This window comes from Scyliorhinus torazame, chromosome 3 (genome assembly GCF_047496885.1).
Source record: "Scyliorhinus torazame isolate Kashiwa2021f chromosome 3, sScyTor2.1, whole genome shotgun sequence".
Lineage (NCBI taxonomy): Eukaryota > Metazoa > Chordata > Chondrichthyes > Carcharhiniformes > Scyliorhinidae > Scyliorhinus > Scyliorhinus torazame.
The window spans coordinates 57,229,970-57,248,378 of record NC_092709.1 but is presented as its reverse complement, the minus strand read 5'-3'; the positions used below and the strand labels follow the sequence as shown (position 1 = coordinate 57,248,378).

The following is an 18,409-nucleotide window of genomic DNA, read 5'->3' as shown; positions in this document are numbered from 1 at the left end:
CACTGCGCCAAGACTAATGCAACCGATGGGTAAATAGCCTGCTGACATTCAGATCTTGATTTTAATCCCCCTCATTCAACGGATGTGTGCAGTGGTTAACATTCGGCCGAGTACACTTACCTGTCACTTTGTTCCCACCTGGTGCTATCTCACTTTCATCAACTTTCAGGTCAGCAAGGGCTCTCGTTACAAGCAGACAGAGACCGACTTTAAATGAAAAAGGTCAACGTTTCTAGTTTTATACACTCGACCAATTTGGTGAGATACCGGAGAGACTATTCCCAGCATGGTGAGGGAAAATTGAAAGGAGAAAACTCTTTCAAATTTTGAGTAAAGGAAACATTCCAATTAGAAGCTCCATTCTCTGAGTCTCTCCAACTACAAAATCATCAGATTACCCCACTTATTTAATAACAAAATTAGTCTGCTCGCAGAAAAGAAATATCTGAACATTTATTATTTTTTATCCAGAACAGTCATTGTAAAACTCGAATTGTGTGACACATAGAAAGGTGGATTTATGTAAAGCTCATGTTAGTCTTTCTGAAAATTAAGATTTTATTGAGCTTTATTAAATATAATGACAATGAAAATGCAAGTACAAATATATAGAGCTCCAGCAATCGACCATAGAAACCCCAAATCAAATTACATATATACAGCTTTTCATTAAATCATTAGCTACATAAAGTACATACTTTGTTGAATCTGGAGCACATTTTGACTAACATCAGAGCCACGTGGGGAGAGGTGCAGGCCATATAGCTCAGTTAGTTTCTTTTCACATCACCATTAGGTAGGGATAGAAAGAGATCACTGCAACATTGATTACTGTCAGCTTTGGAATTCCACGGACCATTTCAGCCAAAGATCAGCGGAACAACCAGAGATATTGGCCGGGATTCTCCAGCCTCCCCATGACGTGTTTCTTGGCAACCCGCCATTGGTAAGCGGCGGGATCATCTAGTCCGGCCGTGGTCAATGGGATTTTCCACTGAATCCATCCACCACACGCTGCTGGGAAACCCATGGCGGGGGGTGCGTTGTCAGTGGTACCGGAAGATCTCCCCCACTTTGTCAACAAAGAAAATTACTTTTTCTCTGGGGTTTTCAATGATCTTCCACCAAGCAGCAGAGGACCCCATGACATTTTAGGTCCTATTTTTCCATTATAACTGTCAATCACAACAATTTGAATAATGCGGACAGGGATGCTTTCCCTTGGCACCACACATCGATACAGGATGGAATAAAATACCTGTAAGGCAGGGTAAACCTCCCTGTACACAGACATGTTTGCAATACTACTTTGATTTTGTTATTCCCCAAGTAATCATTAAAATTACACAGTGATGCAGAACGTTAGTATTAAAGGCATTTTAGAAAGAGAATTTCAGCTACGTATATCCAAAAGTAAGGGTACTGTGCCTTTAAGTCTGAGTAATAAAGATGTGTTTTACATTAAGAAATGCACGTGGTTTCTTAATCCACATTATAAATCATGAATCTGTCATCTGGTGAACATGTGATTATAGTGTGTGCTCTGATACTCACACACGCTTCAGTTGGCTGGATAACATGGGAGAGAAAACTGTAATTCGCCCTCACAAAGCCGAAGGCTTTGAAATGGTGCCATGGGATAATAGCTACAAACACTTATTGTACTCATATGAAATTCAAGTCTCTGTTGTTTTAGCAGAAGCAGTAACTCTACTTTAAATGGGCAAAAATTACAGGGAGATCAACTTCAGAATTAATGCACATATTAAGATGTACATATTAGGCATTTATATCTGTTAACATGCAGTGTAACTTCAAAATACAAATGTTCCTTTCTGTTTAATCCAAGTCGCTTCATCTTATTGCACTCGGTCAAGTCATTCAAATTCAACTTGATAGTAATGGGTTCCGAATCATTTCACCAGCGGATTACTGATCAGAAGCTAATATAGTTGTCAACTGGATAGCAGTAGTGTTAAGTATTGCAGATTTTCTGTTTGAGGGTAAAGATTGTTCTTGGAAGCAACAATTTTTTTTGTTTCCAAACATTCATCCTCGTCTCTGGAAGTCATTAGATCCTTGCTGAGATATATGGTTCTACGAGTCCTCTCATTCGGCACCAGAACTGTTCCCGAGTTTTGATTCATGTGTAAGGCTCAACAGAAATTAGCTGGAAAGCTATTAGACTATGTCGAGCATCACGGCTGCCGTTGACCTAACCTTGGTCAAATGTGCATTGCCAGTAGGGGATGCCAGATATTGAGCAGGAGTGTGTCAATGACCAATTTCCCCCTACCTAAACAAGGAATGTTGAGGTCAGTTGTAGAACCTTTTTTTTGCATTCCCAGCTGAGTTCAGCTATGCCAGTATGCTTTTGGAATCACCCCGGGACATTCTGGTTCAGATGGCCCAGCTACTCACTATATAAACCCACTGAGCATCCAGGACAAAACACAGTTACAGATGATCAAATCGGTGATAGTGATAGTGATAGTGTACGACTGATCTCCCACAAATGTAAAAATGTGGTAGATGCCACCATTTCATTAATCATTTTAAATATCACTGTCAAATGATATCTTTACTCAGAAAATTCTAAAGGCAGGTTGCAATTCATTTCTTTTTATTTACTCTATCTTTTATCATGCAGCTGAAAACATCTGGATAATATAAATGACATTTTGCAGGGGTCCGGTCTATTCTCAACTAGTAGTTTGCAAATCCCCATTGCCTTTCATCTCAAAACAAAAGCAACACTGCCCTCTTTTGATGAAAGGACATTCAACGCATCATTAGATTACACCTCCCACGGTTTATGAAGAAATGAATATGATGTCAACTTTCCCAAACTAGAAATGAACTGCTTAATTACATGTTTTCAGTAACGTTATTTGAAAGCAGCACAACTAGAATGCATACTGTACCCAACAGATCTTTTTTCATGTGGTGTGAAAAGCCAAACCACCCAAAGAACAGCATTTTGATTACTTTTTAATTCATCCGATAAGATGTGTGATCCTAGTTGCCGTTGTTCGACAAAGTCACCAGAGAGTGAAGCAGGGTATCATGGGAGGAGGTAGGCCGGCAAATGTCTGCAATAAAAAGAAAAACAGAATCAATTTGCTGCACCACTCTAATGCCTATATGCTTCTGAGCAATCTCTTGAGTTTCAAAGAGAATGATCGCTACAGGACGAAGAAGATCCCAATGCCATCGCTGAGACCCCCCCAAAAAACCGCTTTCTCTTTAACCCTTAGTGTAACAATGCACACACTCGAACACCACAATATGGAGTACTGGTAAATGGGATTGACGATGAGGATGACAGTTCGATTTTCTTCAGTGACATCTGTTGTAAGGCTACAATAAGATCACGCATCTTCTGTCATTTAAATTATTCTGTGTCAGAAATGTACAAGGAATTCATTGACAGTAATTATGAGTTTTATGTTTCAATTTTTTTTAAAATGGGGAATCAAATTGCACTAGTTGACATTCTGCCTTTTGATATGCAAATCTGACCCATAGAATGCAAGAGAAATAGTCAACCTTTGCTTTGGAAGGGAAATCCAGAACGTGGAGCTTAGATTGCTCAAGATGTGGCTGCCAGTAATGAGGTAAAGAGCGAGAAGTTCACACAAGGCACCAGAGATGTAGGAATGCATAGATCTCAGCTAATCGTAGAGCTAGAGAAGGTTACAGATATGGGCCGAGCAATGACATGGAGTGGTTCAAACACAAGCAAGAGAACTTTTAGTTTAAGGTGTTGGTGGACCAGGCGCCAATGCAAGTCAGTGACAATTGGGGCGCTAGGTGAATGAGACTTGGTGCGACATCAGATTCTGGAAGCAGTCTTTTGTGACCTCAAATTACTGGAGGCTGGAAGATGAGAGGCCAGTCCCGTATGTGTGCAATAGTTGAGCCGAGAGGTTGCAAAAGCAGTTGATGAGGGTTTCAGTAGAAGATTCAGAGATGAGGCAGAGGTAGAGATGAGGAATGTGAACAATATTAAGTGGTCACGCAAGTGGTCATTAGTACACCTTTTGAAAAATGTGAACATGCGAAATGGCTCTGTGGGGAGCTGAGGAGGTGAGTAGCCATCTTTGTTTACAGGCAAAGAGTCCAGGGGTGCTTAGCTTGCCACCCCAGTGATTGGTAGGGGGGTGGGGGACCCTCGGCTGGGGGTGGAGGACCCACTGCAGGGGTGGGCCGCGATGGCAGATAGGGGGGTGCACTCAGGTGGGCAGCTGGGGGGCTACCGCTCCACCGCACCACCATGCCAACCCCTGGATCATGTGTACCCATTCCTGTCCCTGCCTGTCTGCCCTAACGCCCATCCATTACCCCCACCGACTGCCGAGACTTCTGGCCATGCGGCTGAAGACTATTGCTAATAGAGAATTGGCAATTGTGGTTAAGTGAGCACTTCACACATCCCAATTGGATTCCCATGGGTGGGCCATGTAGGATGTGGGAGTCATTGCCTAGCATCCCAATCACAACTTGATGCCAGGACACTGTGACTGAACACTGGCAACACCACACACGCAACATCCGAACACCCAGAAGATGGGACAGAGCTCCGGGGACACGTCCACGGCCAGGAAGGTGGGGCATGCCTGGAGAGATGGGCAAAGGGTCCGGGGGTCAGCCTGCAGTGCGGAAGGAAGTGATAGAGGCATCATAAAGTTTTGCGAAAAGGTGTTTAATGTGTTGTACAAACCCCACTCCCAATGGTTCCGCTCCCCCGCACCCAACCCCCATCCTAACCACACCTCACCCTCCCCACTCTCTCCCCAGGTGCCCTCAGTGATCCTCAACGTACTTTTCCCTCCTAGCTCTACCACTACGTCTTGGTGTTTCCCCATTATGCACATCAGAGGGGGAGGCTGCCAGCTGCTTACCTCGTCTTCTGGCCTCCGATGCCCCTGGCGGGCGTCCTCTGGGGGCTCTGAGGCCGGAGGGCCCCAGCTCACTTGTCAGCGGGACATACTGACTGTGAGATGCAGCCTTAACAAAGGATAGGAACATGGGGGAGCTGTTGACCACCAACTCCAGTCCATGGGACGGGTCTGGTTTGGCACCCAGCGCCCCCTCCTCCCAATCGGTGCCCATAGGGCCCTGTCATTCACCTTGGGTGCTGGTTCAAGCCACGGATGACTGCATCATCTGGCTCTGCCAGCCCTGGCGGTTCCCGATGGTCTGTACCATCGTGTTGATGTCCTCGGCAATGCTCCTCATTGACTGGGCCATGCTCTGCAGCACTTGAGCCATGCCCACCTGCGACAGGGACAAGCTCCGCAGTGGCTCGGCCATTCCCATCTGACAGTGGGTCATGCCCCTTGAACCTCATCATGGTCGGCCTGGTACTGGGTCACATCCCCCAGCGAGTCGGACATTCTGCTGAGACCCTCAGCCATGGCCGTCACCGACTGTGCGATGTCCTGGACACCTTCACTCATGGTGCCGACATCGTGCACCAGGCTTTCCACAGCGGTTGCTCCCCTAGCAGTGTTGGCCTCGGTGCCACTCATTGCCGGCACCATTGCCTGCGCTCGTAGCCTTTGGGCCTCCTCCAATTGGCTATGCTGATATCTCCCTCGGAACATCCAGGTTGGTCCCTATCGTCTCCATCAGCTCCGGGTACCTCCGTACCACAAGCTCAGCATCAGGCTGGGACCCAGCTGGGTCCTGGGATCCAGCAGACCTCCGACTGCTGTGTCGTCTGGGAGATCCTGCCTCCACCTCATGTGCATCATCGGCCATGTGCTGCTCACCAGATTGTGTCCCCAAAGCCTGTCCACTAACATGTCCCACTGAGGTGTGTGTATCTGCGCTGGTGGAGGGTGAGGGTAACAGCTGTGCCTCGAATATGGTTGCATCCTCGGAACTCACCTCCGAGGTGTTCTCCTTGGAGTCAGCAGAGGGGACCGCCCGGGGTGGCCTGCGCCGTCGGCTGGAGGACCTGTGGGAGAATGGTCATGGGGTCAGTGGGAGGGATGGGTCAGTCAGTAAGGCAATAATAACCCACATTTGACAGGTCCTCTGGGTAGAGCCCGGTGGGTTCCTCACCTCTGCGGCATCCGCCAGCCTCCACGTGGCTGATCGATTTGTCTCCAGCCACATCGGTCACGTCCAGGGCCCGTCCTCGAAAGTGGTGAGGATCATAATATCTGGCACCCCTCTGCCAGTCTGGGCCCTTTCCTGACGAATATGGGAGAGCTTTTCCTGAGGAGACACAGAGAAGGCATCATTAGTCACACATGTGGTTCACAGTGGTGGAAGAGGGGCTGTGAATGAGGGTGGGGTTTATTGAGGGAGGGGTTGGAGGAAGGGCTGAGGGTAGCATGGGGAGTTGGGGGGGGAGATGGGGGGGATGGATGCTCCCATGGGTGGGGGAGGGGGCGTTGATACCTTCTCACTTGTGCTGCCTGGTGTAGGCCGTTGACTTTTTTTCGACATTGAAGGCCAGTCCTCCCCAGGTCAGCATCTGTGGATCTTGGGGCCGGACTCCTGGGTGCCATTATTGCGATCTGGCTGGGGTTTGCTGAGCAAATGCTGCTTAAGTGCTGCTCAACCTTGTTAGCCAGGGGCTGGCTATGGCGATCCTGGCGAATCAGCTGGCAGGCCTTCATTTGCGATGAGAAGCCCAAGAGGCTTTGTGAAGTGGCCTAATTGACGTTGAATTGTGTTGCCGGCCTCGCCCGGGAAGCTCGCGGCAATTCCCGCTCGCTACCACATTTTGAAATGTTTACAGAGAATAATGCCCTAAGTGTTGTGATGGTGTTGTGGCTTAGTTGGCATCACTCTTGCCCCTGAGTCATCTAGGGCAGGATTCTCCGATCCTCTGCGCCGAAATCACGCTCGGCGCGGGGGCGGAGAATTACCAAAAATAGGCCCCCACGCCGGCACGCGATTCACGCGCGCGTGATCGACGCAGCACCGGTCGGGTGCCGTTGAAAAAGGCCCCCCCCCCCCCCCCCCCCCCAGCGATTTTCAGTGCTCGATGGGCCGAGTGCCCGCCGTCGTGTTTCTGATGTGGTTCCACCCGGCGGGAACTTGGAGTCATGGCTGATGTGGGTGTTATTGTGCGGGGGCATGGGGATCGGACACCGGCAGGGGGGGGGGGGGGGGGAGGCCTCGACGAGGCCCGCGATCAAGGGCCACTGATTGGCGGGCCATCGCGATCCGGGAGCGACCTATCTTCCTCCGCGCGGGCCCGCTGTGTGGCTCCGCCATGTCGGCGGCGCCTGAGCCGAGGGAGGCCGCCACGCGCATGCGTGGACCCGCTTGCAGCCGCCGTGCGAATGTGCGGTCGCGTGGTCTGTCCAGCAGGGCCCTGCGAGCAGCCAGAGCTGTGGGACGCACGATGGAGGCCTGCTAGCCCCCTGGGGAACAGGGAATCACCCCGGACTTTAGAGGATAAAGTCCAGAGTGATTCTCGCCCGTTTTCCGACGGGCGTGGGGCCTTAGTCCCCAAAGGGAGAATCCCGCCCAAGGTTTTTGGTTCAAGTCCTGTCTCAAGACCCAAGCATAGCAACGTAGGCTGATTCGGCAGTTCAGCACTTTTCAGGGTGCTGGCTGGGATTCTCCATCGGCCGATGCTGGAATTGCGAAAGGTGGGCCGGGATTCTCCGAGCCCCCGCGCAGAAATCGTGCTCGGCCCGGGGGCGGAGAATGGGGCCTCAGACCCCGGCGCCGTTTCTCTGGTCGCTGGAGTCTGAGGCTCGCGCGGTCAACATGGCGCCGGTCGGGGGCCGTTGAAAGAGGCCACCGGGGCAATTCTCTGCGGTCGACCGGCCGAGTTCCCGCTGAGTTCCGCCGCCCAGGTTCCCGTATGGTTTCACCCGGCGGGAGCTCGTACTCACGGCCGTGGTGGTCGTCCTGATGGGGGGCAGGAGTCAGACTCCGTGGGGGGCCTCCACGATGGCCAGGCCCACGATCGGGGCTACTGATAGTCGGGCGCGCACGATCCAGGGGGGCCTATCTTCTTCCGCACCGGCCCGCTGTGTGGCTCGCCATGTTGGGCGGGGGCCGGCGTGAAAACCGGCTGCCGCGCGCATGCGTGGACCCGCGACCGGAAGTGCGGGGCCCCGTATCGGCAGCAGGAGCTGCGCGCCGCACGCCAGGGCCCTGCTATCACTCTTGAAATCGGAGAATCACTCCAGACTTTTTGATTCCCGCCTGTTTTCCGGCGGGCGTGGGGAAATAGCCCCATTTTCAGAGAATCCCTGCCATGATTTGTTGGGGAATCAGTTCCGAAGCGAAATCGCGGCAGGCGTTGATTTCCCACACCAAATCGCAATTCTCCGTCGCCTTAACAGCGGCGTCAATGCATTCCAGAATGCAAGTACAGTAAACACCGTTTGCATACCATTAGCTGGCCCGACCTGGTATTCTCCAGAGCCTCCGCGATTCTCCGCCTTTGGTGGACCGAGTTCCCCACGGCGTGCAACAGGCATCGTGGCTGCTGAGGGAGAGAGCGATGGGGGGGTGGCACGGAATGCGTCCAACATCGCAATAGTTTGCTGACAGTTGTGCCGCTGGCTGGTGGGCTTCTGCCAGGGCTGGGAGGAGTAGCGGGGGTGGCCAGGAGGTGGGCTGTGGGGTCGGGGTGAACGAGCACCGAACACCATTGCCACAGCCGGCAAGGCAGCCATGCAGCTAGGCACGCTGCTGACTACCCATTGTGAGCGTAGGTCCACTGGTCGTATGGGTGTCCCCAGGCCACCCCCGAGGCCACCACCAGCCTCCCCGAACAGGTGCCGGAATGTGGCGACTAGGGGCTTTTCACAGTAACTTCATTGAAGCCTACTCGTGACAATAAGCGATTTTCATTTCATTTCATTTCAGGTGCCCTCTGGCCTGAGCCGACCCATCAGCGGGATTGGCGCACCCCAGTGCGACCAGTGCCATCTTGTTGGCTGGGATGATGTATGTGGGGAGTGCAATGTGTATATGCGGCTGCAGCTTGTCAGCCTCTCGAGTGTCAGTCACGGACCCGGCGAATCCTGCACCATTTCTCATTGGAATCGATTGTGTTCCACGTGGCGCTGGTGCTCGCCCCGCCACAGTCGCTGAATCGGTCGTGATGCGGCGCCAGTTTTGCTGTCATGGAAATCTATGAATCCTGTTCCGGCGTCAACACTTAGGGCGGGGTTCTCCACTTGCCGACGCCAAAGTCATATGCGGCAATCGGGCGGAGAATCCCTTTTGACGCCGAAATCGGGGGCAGCTCCTGTTTTTGGATGCTCTGCCCCCTCCAAAACGGCGCCAACGGTGAGTATGCCGCACGCTATTGAGATGGCCTCAGGACGTCACCTGAAGGCCCTCTCCCGTTATTCCGCCCACGATGGGCCGACTTCCCGAAGGGGTGGGACACGTGTGCTCTGAGTTTTCGTCAACCTTGCCTGGTGACTGCGAACTGTGTCCAGCGCCATCACAGTTGGGGAGGGACCCCTTCCGCTGGCCAGGGGGACTTCGGCGGGGTGGGGGGGGGGACTATTGGGGGGTGGTCCGGAGTTGGTGAGGGGGGGTTACAGGGGACCACTATCTGGCAGGCCGGGTCCATGCGCGGCGGGCGCCATGTTGTATGGTGCGACCGCTGCAGGTCGTCACCGAGCGCATTTGCGGCCACGGACACAGCAATTCTAAGGCCGTTTCTGTTGGGAATGCCGGAGGTTTTACGTGGTGAGGCTGCTAGCCCCCCACCTGGCGGAGCATCGGTGTGGGGGCACCGCCGACTTTTTCATCGTAAAACGAGACACTTCCTCCAGACATAGCCTCAAAATCCGAGAATCCAGCCCTTAGTCTAAGAAACGGAGAATCCTGCCCGCTGTCTTTCATATGCGATATTCAACTGAAGCCATGCCTTCCACCTCAAGTGGAAGTAAGAAATCTCCTGTCCTTATTTCAAAGAAGAGCAGGTGTCCAGACCAGTACTGATCTCTCAGTCAGTATCACAATTCAGATTATCTGGTAATTGCTCTTAGTGGAAACTTGCTGAGTGCAAATTGGCACCAGCATTTCCTACATTACAATGTTAGCTATACTTTGAAAAGTGTTTTATTAGCTAGAAAGCACTATGGGACATTCACCAGCCATGAGGAGTGTAATATAAATGCAAACCTTTCTTTTTTAACTTTATCTTACTGGACACTTCTCGGGAGTCACCAGGAGAAAGAGAGTACATGGTTATGGGTGTTTTGCCAGGTAAAATCTTTGATCTGCAGCAAGGATGTGGTGGGCATGGGGTCAGGCAAAGAAGTGAGGGATGGGAAGGGCAGGAAGGTGATGGAAACTCTCCCCTCCCCTCCCCACCCACCCTCCCCCTCCCTTCCTCCCTGCCCATGCCGTGCAGGACATCCCTCCTCCTCTGGATCTCCTATACAAGGACTTCCCGCGGGCCTTGATTAAAAACCTGTGCAGCCTCTCCCTTGGTTCCGAGCCCATCCTGAAATATCCCACTGCATGTCAACCAGAGCAACTCCTCATTTTCACTGGAAGTGGATGCAAAGAACCCCTTTATACTTTCCCACGGAAATTACTTCTAACTGCACTTGGGGTACTAAACTTTTATTTTTGGTTTGGAGCCTCCAGGCAAGTTCAACTGACGCTCCAGGGAATAAAAGTCCCAGCCTATCCAGCCTCTCCTTATAACTCAAACCATCAAGTCCCAGTAGCATCCTAGTAAATCTTTTCTGCACTCTTTCTAGTTTAATAATATCCTTTCTTTCTATAATAGGGTGACCATACTGTACCCAATATTCCAAGTGTGGCCTTACTAATGTCTTGTACAACTTCAACAAGACGATCCAACTCCTGTCTTCAATGTCCTGACCAATGAAACCAAGCATGCCGAATGCCTTCTTCACCACCCTGTCCACCTGTGACTCCACTTTCAAGGAGCTATGAATCTGTACTCCTCGATCTCTTTGTTCTATAACGCTCCTCAACACCCTACCATTAACTGAGTAGGCCCTGCCCCGATTCGATCTACCAAAATGCATCACCTCACATTTATCTAAATTAAACTCCATCTGCCATTCATCGGCCCACTGGCCCAATTAATCAAGATCCCGTTGCAATCCCAATTAAACTTCTTCACTGTCCACTGTGCCACCAATCTTGATGTCATCTGCAAACTTACTAACCATGCCTCCTAAATTCTCATCCAAATCATTAATATAAATAACAAACAACAGTGGACACAGCACTGGTCCCTGAGGCACACCGCTGGTCATAGGCCTCCAGTTTGAAAAACAACCCTCGACAACCACCCTTTGTCTTCTGTTGTCAAGCCAAATTTGTATCCAATTGGCTACCTCACCCTGTATCACTGTCAAAAATGAACAAACTATTGTTTCTAGAAGACAATAATGTCAAGAATGTAATGCAATGAAAGCATTTCTGGCCTACTTTTATTGCTTGTAATATGTTAGTCAATGCTTTTCCCAATTCTGTCCTTGCCTGGCATTCTACCTCCATATTTTCCGATATTACTAAACCTTGAATTCTTATCCTTTGAGGCATTCCTCCAAGATGAGGGCCACATATTACAAGGAGGTGCATATTACAGTTTGAGAATTTATGGTTAAAGTAACAAAGGAAATTGTGCATTAACTGGATGTCAGACAAGAAGAGAATTTGGCTGAGCTGTGTCAATAGTTCACTGATAGACACCACACATGTTCACATGTGAAGAATGCGGTTGTATATGTTACTAATTTTCTTTTAACTTGGTACAAGTAAATTTAAACAATGTGGAATCATTGTTAATTAATCACAATAAAAAATCTGACTCACTTGTACCATACACAAGTGATGCACATCTGAAACACAAATGAAGTGGTTTATGACTCAGTGATACCTAAGACAAGCGTTGTGTTATTCAGTGAGGACCAGCGAACGACTGAGTGATAAAGTCAATTGACAGTTGAATAACTGAAGAAATGCCAAAGTTGACTGTTGACTAACTCAGCACTTCAGAAATGAAGGAGAATAGGATGTCCTGATATTGGAAACTGTGAAGTGAACTAGGAGATGTATGGCACATGGAGACAACCGTAATGGCATCTTGGTAGGGATTGGGGACTGGGGGGAGGGGGGGTGGCATAACCGACTTCCATGCTTGAATTTCAAAATGGAGCAGGAGGGTGATAATTGTGATCATGTCCCTGGGTGAGTCTTTACTTAACACCTTGCTCGGGATTAGCATTGTGTCTCGGACTAAATAAATGAGGAATAAATTGCTGAATATTTATAGATTCCACAATCGAGAAGACTGAATAATTCATGAAAAACACTTGCTGAGTTGCCTAACCTCCTGTTTCATCCCTTCAACCACCCAGTGACAAGTCACAATGCTTTACCACAGAGTATTCTGTGGTCCAAATAGAACAATAGAAAATATTATTATTGCTGTATAGACAATAATACCAATACAACCAACAATAAAAAAAGGGCTACTTACTTCTCGGGGTAAATTTTCATCACACAGGTGATAACTGGTGAAACCAATCCCTTTCCACAGGAATACAATGCAAACTGTTTGGAGAACGTGTAAAGGGTGAATTCTGGGTCCAATGCTCAAAGAACCTGGATATAGATGAGAAAAGAGTAAATCTGAAGGTAAGGCTAAATCACATTTTCTTAACTAAGTAGATTAAGCCATGATGTGGAGATGCCGGCGTTGTGCTGGGGTGAGCACAGTAAGAAGTCTTACAACACCAGGTTAAAGCCCAACAGGTTTCTTTCAAATCACTAGCTTTCGGAGTACTGCTCCTTCCTCAGGTGAATGAAGAGGTAGGCTCCAGAAACATAGATATAGACAAAGTCAAAGATGCAAGACGATACTTTGAATGTGAGCATTTGCAGGTAATTAAGCCTTTACAGATCCAGAGAGGGGGGGTAATCCCAGGTTAAAGAGGTGTGAATTGTCTCAAGCCAGGACAGTTGGTAGGAATTTGTAAAACCAGGCCAGATGGTGGGGGGGTGAATGTAATGCGACATGAATCCAAGGTCCCGGTTGAGGCTGTACTCATGTGTGCCGAACTTGGCTATTAGTTTCTGCTCAGCGATTCTGCGTTGTCGTGCGTCCTGAAGGCTGCCTTGGAGAACGCTTACCCGAAGATCAGAGGCTGAATGCCCTTGACTGCTGAAATGTTCCCCGACTAGAAGGGAACATTCCTGCTTGGCGATTGTCACGCGATGTCCGTTCATCCGTTGTCGCAGCGTCTGCATGGTCTCGCCAATGTACCACGTTTCGGGACATCCTTTCCTGCAGCGTATGAGGTAGACAACGTTGGCCGAGTCGCACGAGTCTATACAGCGTACCTGGTGGGTGGTGTTCTCACGTGTAATGGTGGTATCCATGTCGATGATCTGGCACGTTTTGCAGAGATTGTTATGGTCACCCAGCCTTCAGAATAGCGACCACGACACCACACAACCCTGCCATGGCAATCTCTGCAAGACGTGCCAGATCACCGACATGGGTACCACCATTACACGTGAGAACACACCCACCAGGTACGTGGTACATACTCGTGCAACTCGGCCAACATTGCCTCATACGCTGCAGGAAAGGATGTCCCGAAACGTGGTACAATGGCGAGACCATGCAGACGCTGCAACAACGGATGAACGGACATCGCGCGACAATCGCCAAGCAGGAATGTTCCCTTCCAGTCGGGGAACACTTCAGCAGTCAAGGGCATTCAGCCCCTGATCTCCGGGTAAGCGTTCTCCAAGGCGGCCTTCAGGACGCGCGACAACGCAGAATCGGCGAGCAGAAACTTATAGCCAAGTTCCGCACACATGAGTGCGGCCTCAACTGGGACCTGGGATTCATGTCGCATTACATTCATCCCCCACCATCTGGCTTGCGAAATCCTACCAACTGTCCTGGCTTGACACAATTCACACCTCTTTAACCTGGGATTATTCCCTCTCTCTGGATCTGTAAAGACTTAATTACCTGTAAATGCTAGCATTCAAAGTTTTGCATCTTTGACTTTTTCTATATCTATGTTTCTGGAACTTACCACTTCATTCACCTGAGGAAGGAGCAGTGCTCCGTAAGCCAGTGATTTGAAACAAACCTGTTGGACTTTAACCTGGTGTTCTCAGACTTCTTACTAAGTAGATGAAGGAAGTGTGCATGCATGAAATCAATGAAATAAAAATCTGCCAAGTTTTGCAATGGGTGGACAATTCACTTCCACCAAATTAACATCCATGTGGTGAAAATGAATATTTACTCATTTGTGTCTTTATGTGAAGTGGTTTTCAGCATTGTCCAGAAGATGTTTTCCACCCTCTCACAAATCCCATGTGAGGATTAATGTTATCAGCCAGTGCATTCACAGGAGTCTTGGCTGGCCTTGGTGATTTCAGTAATGTTTAAATGAGAAGAAGTTTTGCATCAACACAAACAATGCATTGGGCAGATCCAAATACATATTTACAGTGACCTCCCAGACTGGGTTTGGTCTTCAGTCAGTAGTTCACTTGACCTTGCTACTGCATCCATTTATGAGAGGTTTATCTCTGGCAGTCTCAATGGCGCATTGACAGGTAAGAGCCCCTTCAGATTTCACGGAGGCAGCTGTGGAACTGCTGCTACAGGAAGTGAGATAAAGGTTGTTCTATTGAGTGACCCAGGTACCCTCTCAACAGGAATGAAATGCAAACTGTGTGAGAGGGCTTTGTGCAAAGGATTAATGCTGTGTCTAATATCTAGAGGTGCTGAGTACAGATACGGACAGCACGGTGACAATGGGCGACATGGCGGCACAGTGGTTAGCACTTCTGCCTCACAGCGTCAGGGGCACATGTTCAATTCTCAATACGCACACTGATCTCTTCACACATCTTCTCTACTGAGCAGTACTACACTCCTTATGCTCACCCGATGCCTGTGCCTATGTATTTATGTTGTGTTTTCATGTATGTCCTACGTTTTTTCATGTATGGAACGATCTGTCTGGACTGTACACCGAACAATACTTTTCATTGTAGTTTAGGACACATGACAATAGATCAAATCCTAATCCACCGATTGCTGTCAATGCATGAATATCTTATGCAGGCTTCTGAGAATGTGAAGGAAAGGCTGAAAACTCAGCACATACCTACTAGCTACCTCTGTATTATTTTACGCAACAATTTATTGGTATTGCAGCCCATCATACAACACATACCAATGCCACGATGTAAGTGGGTGTAACTCTCATGAATATTTACACTGTTGGCATGGGGACCTTGAGCAGTAATATATAAAAAGCTCCCTGCAACTGCGCTCGTGCAGTGGGACAGAGACACCATTCACAAACCTCATTAGCACGTAGCAGCTAATAATGTCAGGCAGACCCCTGGACAGGAGGAGGGAATGCCCAGGAAAGGTTCATGCCTGGAATAAGCATAGATGTTATCTTTCAGGCTCATGCCACGACAGGCCACATAGCCCATCTTTTTAAATATGCAGACAATAGGGAGGAGCAGGTGACTGCCGCAGCATTCGACAAGGATGTACAGGTCCAATCTAAACCCCATAACCCTCATGAACACCCAGCAACCACCTCATTTGCTTATACCTTCAACAGGAGAACACTTAGAAGAAAGACTCCCAAAACATATTCACAATCACCAAGGAAAAGTATTGCGTACAAAACAGTCGCCCTTTTCCACAGATCACTTCAGGGAAATAAACTGTTCGCATTTTATTTCAGCTTTGTACAGAACAGTAAGAAAAGGAAACATTAAAGTGAGGATGTTATGTTTCAGTTATTCAGGGCATTGGTGAGACCACGGGCACGATTTTGTGGCCATGTTGTGCTTGAGAGAGAGCACAACGTTGGCGGGAGAGGCCTTCCGCGGGCTTCCCATCAGTCTCCATGCCTCACAGGAACTACCCAAGTCCCATGAGGCATCGGAATCTGAAGCATGCCCAAAATGGGCATCACCAAACAGCACGCTCCTAAGTAGGGTTTAAACCTACTTAGGCTAGTTCACCCGATATATACTGGCCTCCCAAGTTCCAACAGCCTCCCCAGCGAGGCTGCAGACGGGCGCCGTTCAGTACTGGTCCAGACAAATGTGGACCAGCTGAAATGGCACCCGGACCATCGGACAAGGATGCCCAAGTGGCACTACCAAGCTGGCAGGAGCACTGCTTGCTGCCAGGGTGGCAATTCAAAGGTGTCCGGGTGCCAGGGTGGCACTGCCAACAAGGGTCAGGGCCTGAGGTGGCCATGCCCATGAAAGGAGGGTGGAGGGGGAATTGAAGGGTGTGGGGTACATGGCAGCTAAGTAGGGGCCTCTGGGAGGTTGGGGGGAGTGACAGATGGGGGTCCTGGAGGGGGGCCTGTAAGGGGGCATGGGTAACTTGGAGAGGGGGGACCTCCAGCGACCCCATACCAAGGTGTCCTCACTTGGGGGGGGGGGGGGGGAGTGCCCATGTGTGTAGGGAGGTGACATTGCCCATGGGTTGGGAGTGTCACACGCTCACTTAGAGTTTGAGGCACCCTTTCAAAATGGCATCCCAATCTCTCAGTTCAGCTCTCCAGTGCTGAAAGAAATTCTAAGGGCGCAATTTAATGGCCACACTGTGCTCGAAAAGTAGCTCACCGTGACAAATGTGACCGATAAAAGCCAGGAGACTCCACTCTCGGGAAACACCCGACTCGCAACGCCATGTGAGAACTAACGCGATCTGGCAAAATGTTGCGATGTGAATCCTGCCCATTGGGTGGGCGGGGATCACTTTTTAGCAAATCTGCATATTAGAGCAAGACAGCTAATCTCACTTTACTGTGCAGATTCCTGAGTTACCTGAGGCGTGGGATCGACCTCCCTCGTGTTGGAGACCTTTTGTGAGTCCTGTTCAGTACTGGTCTCCATAAACAGGGACCAGATGGAACGGCACTCATGTGGGTCTCTCAGGGAATCAGAGGGCCCCAGGTGGATGCCCATTGGGTTGGTTTACACCCTGGAACTGCTGGTGCCATCTAGGCACTATGGCACTGCCAGCCTGACACCCTGGCAGTACCACCTAGGTGACAGCCTGGCACTGCATAGGTGACAATGGTGGCACTGCCTGCCAGTAGGGGCAGTGCCAGATTGGCAATACCAAGCTGGCATTTTTAACTGGGCGATTGGGCTGGGGATGCCGTGGTTGTTGGAGGAGGCCGGGGAGCCTCCCATAGTGCGTTGGGGCCTGCGGGGGGGTTCGGGGTCGAATCGGCAGCCTCGGAGATCAGGATGCTATTTTTAAATGGTGCCCGATCTCTCGCTACGCTGAGGCATTCCGGTGAGCAGAGATCCTCAGTGCATAAAACAGGGCTATGCGTGCCCTCGGCCTTGCGGTCCCCATTAAGGCCCCTTTATCAAACACGAGTTGTGTTTTATAGCCTTGTGTTTCTCAGTGCTGTGAGCGCCGGGAAACACAAGGCTATAAAACAGCTAAAAGCACTCACTATGGAACTTTGTTCCCATTTAGATAAATCGAGCCCTAAGTGCAGGCTTAACAGATGAGAAACTCCCCAGTGCCCAAAAAACTGACTAAGTGTCGTTAGTTAGCGATAGGGAACATGCTGGCCGAGCTGGCCGGAAGCTCCCTGAAAAACCCATCACAAATGAACTTTGAAAATTTTCCATTAAATTCCGCCCATTGTCTTAAAATTAAACATCGCCCCTTTTAGGTCAGAGATAAAGATAACTCTTTTAGGTTAGGTGGGGTTACTGGGTTACGGGGATAGGGTGGAGGCATGGGCTTAAATCGGCTGCTCTTTCCAAGAGCCGTTGCCGACTCAATGGGCCGAATGGCCTCCTTCTGCACTGTAAATTCTATGATTCTATGATTTTCTCTCAGAGGGTTGTGTAACTTTGGAATTCTCTGCCTCAGAAGGCGGTGGAAGCGGGATCACTGAATATTTTCACGGTGGAGGTAGATAGATTATTGTTAGGCAAGGGAATCACAGGTTATCGGGGTAAATATGAATGTGGAATTAGAAACACTGACAGATCAGCTGTAATCTTATTGAATGGCAGAGCAGGCTCGAGGAGATAATGGCCTAGCTCTGCTCCCATTTTGTATGTTCGTATGATGGTGAAGAATGAGGGTACAGGTCAAAAGATGGGTAATGTTATTTAGCATGCAACAGCGAATGATAATCTTGGAGAACCTGACAGATCAGGGATAGTCAGCATGGCTTTGTGAAGGGTAGGTCATGCCTCACAAACCTTATTGAGTTCTTTGAGAAGGTGACTGAACAGGTAGACGAGGGTACAGCAGTTGATGTGGTGTATATGGATTTCAGCAAAGCGTTTGATAAGGTTCCCCACGGTAGGCTATTGCAAAAAATACGGAGGCTGGGGATTGAGGGTGATTTAGAGATGTGGATCAGAA

The 18,409-nt window shown here is 49.5% G+C and overlaps 1 protein-coding gene across 4 annotated transcripts in view; it reads right to left on the bottom strand.

Annotated features, from left to right (window-relative positions):
- Positions 1-439: 439 nt before the first annotated feature.
- The window catches only part of LOC140408460 (NEDD4 family-interacting protein 1-like), a 180,595-nt gene continuing 162,625 nt past the window's right edge, over positions 440-18,409 (bottom strand). For 3 of the 4 annotated variants that reach the window (XM_072495687.1, XM_072495685.1, XM_072495688.1), the window contains exons 6-7: positions 12,473-12,597; positions 440-3,092 (exon numbers count right to left, since the gene is read on the bottom strand). In XM_072495687.1, the coding sequence (XP_072351788.1) occupies positions 12,492-12,597 (106 nt within the window). In that variant the 3' untranslated portion in view covers positions 440-3,092; positions 12,473-12,491. Of the gene's footprint in view, positions 3,093-6,072; positions 6,229-12,472; positions 12,598-18,409 lie in introns of all 4 variants that reach the window. The other variant, XM_072495686.1, reaches the window with a different exon arrangement.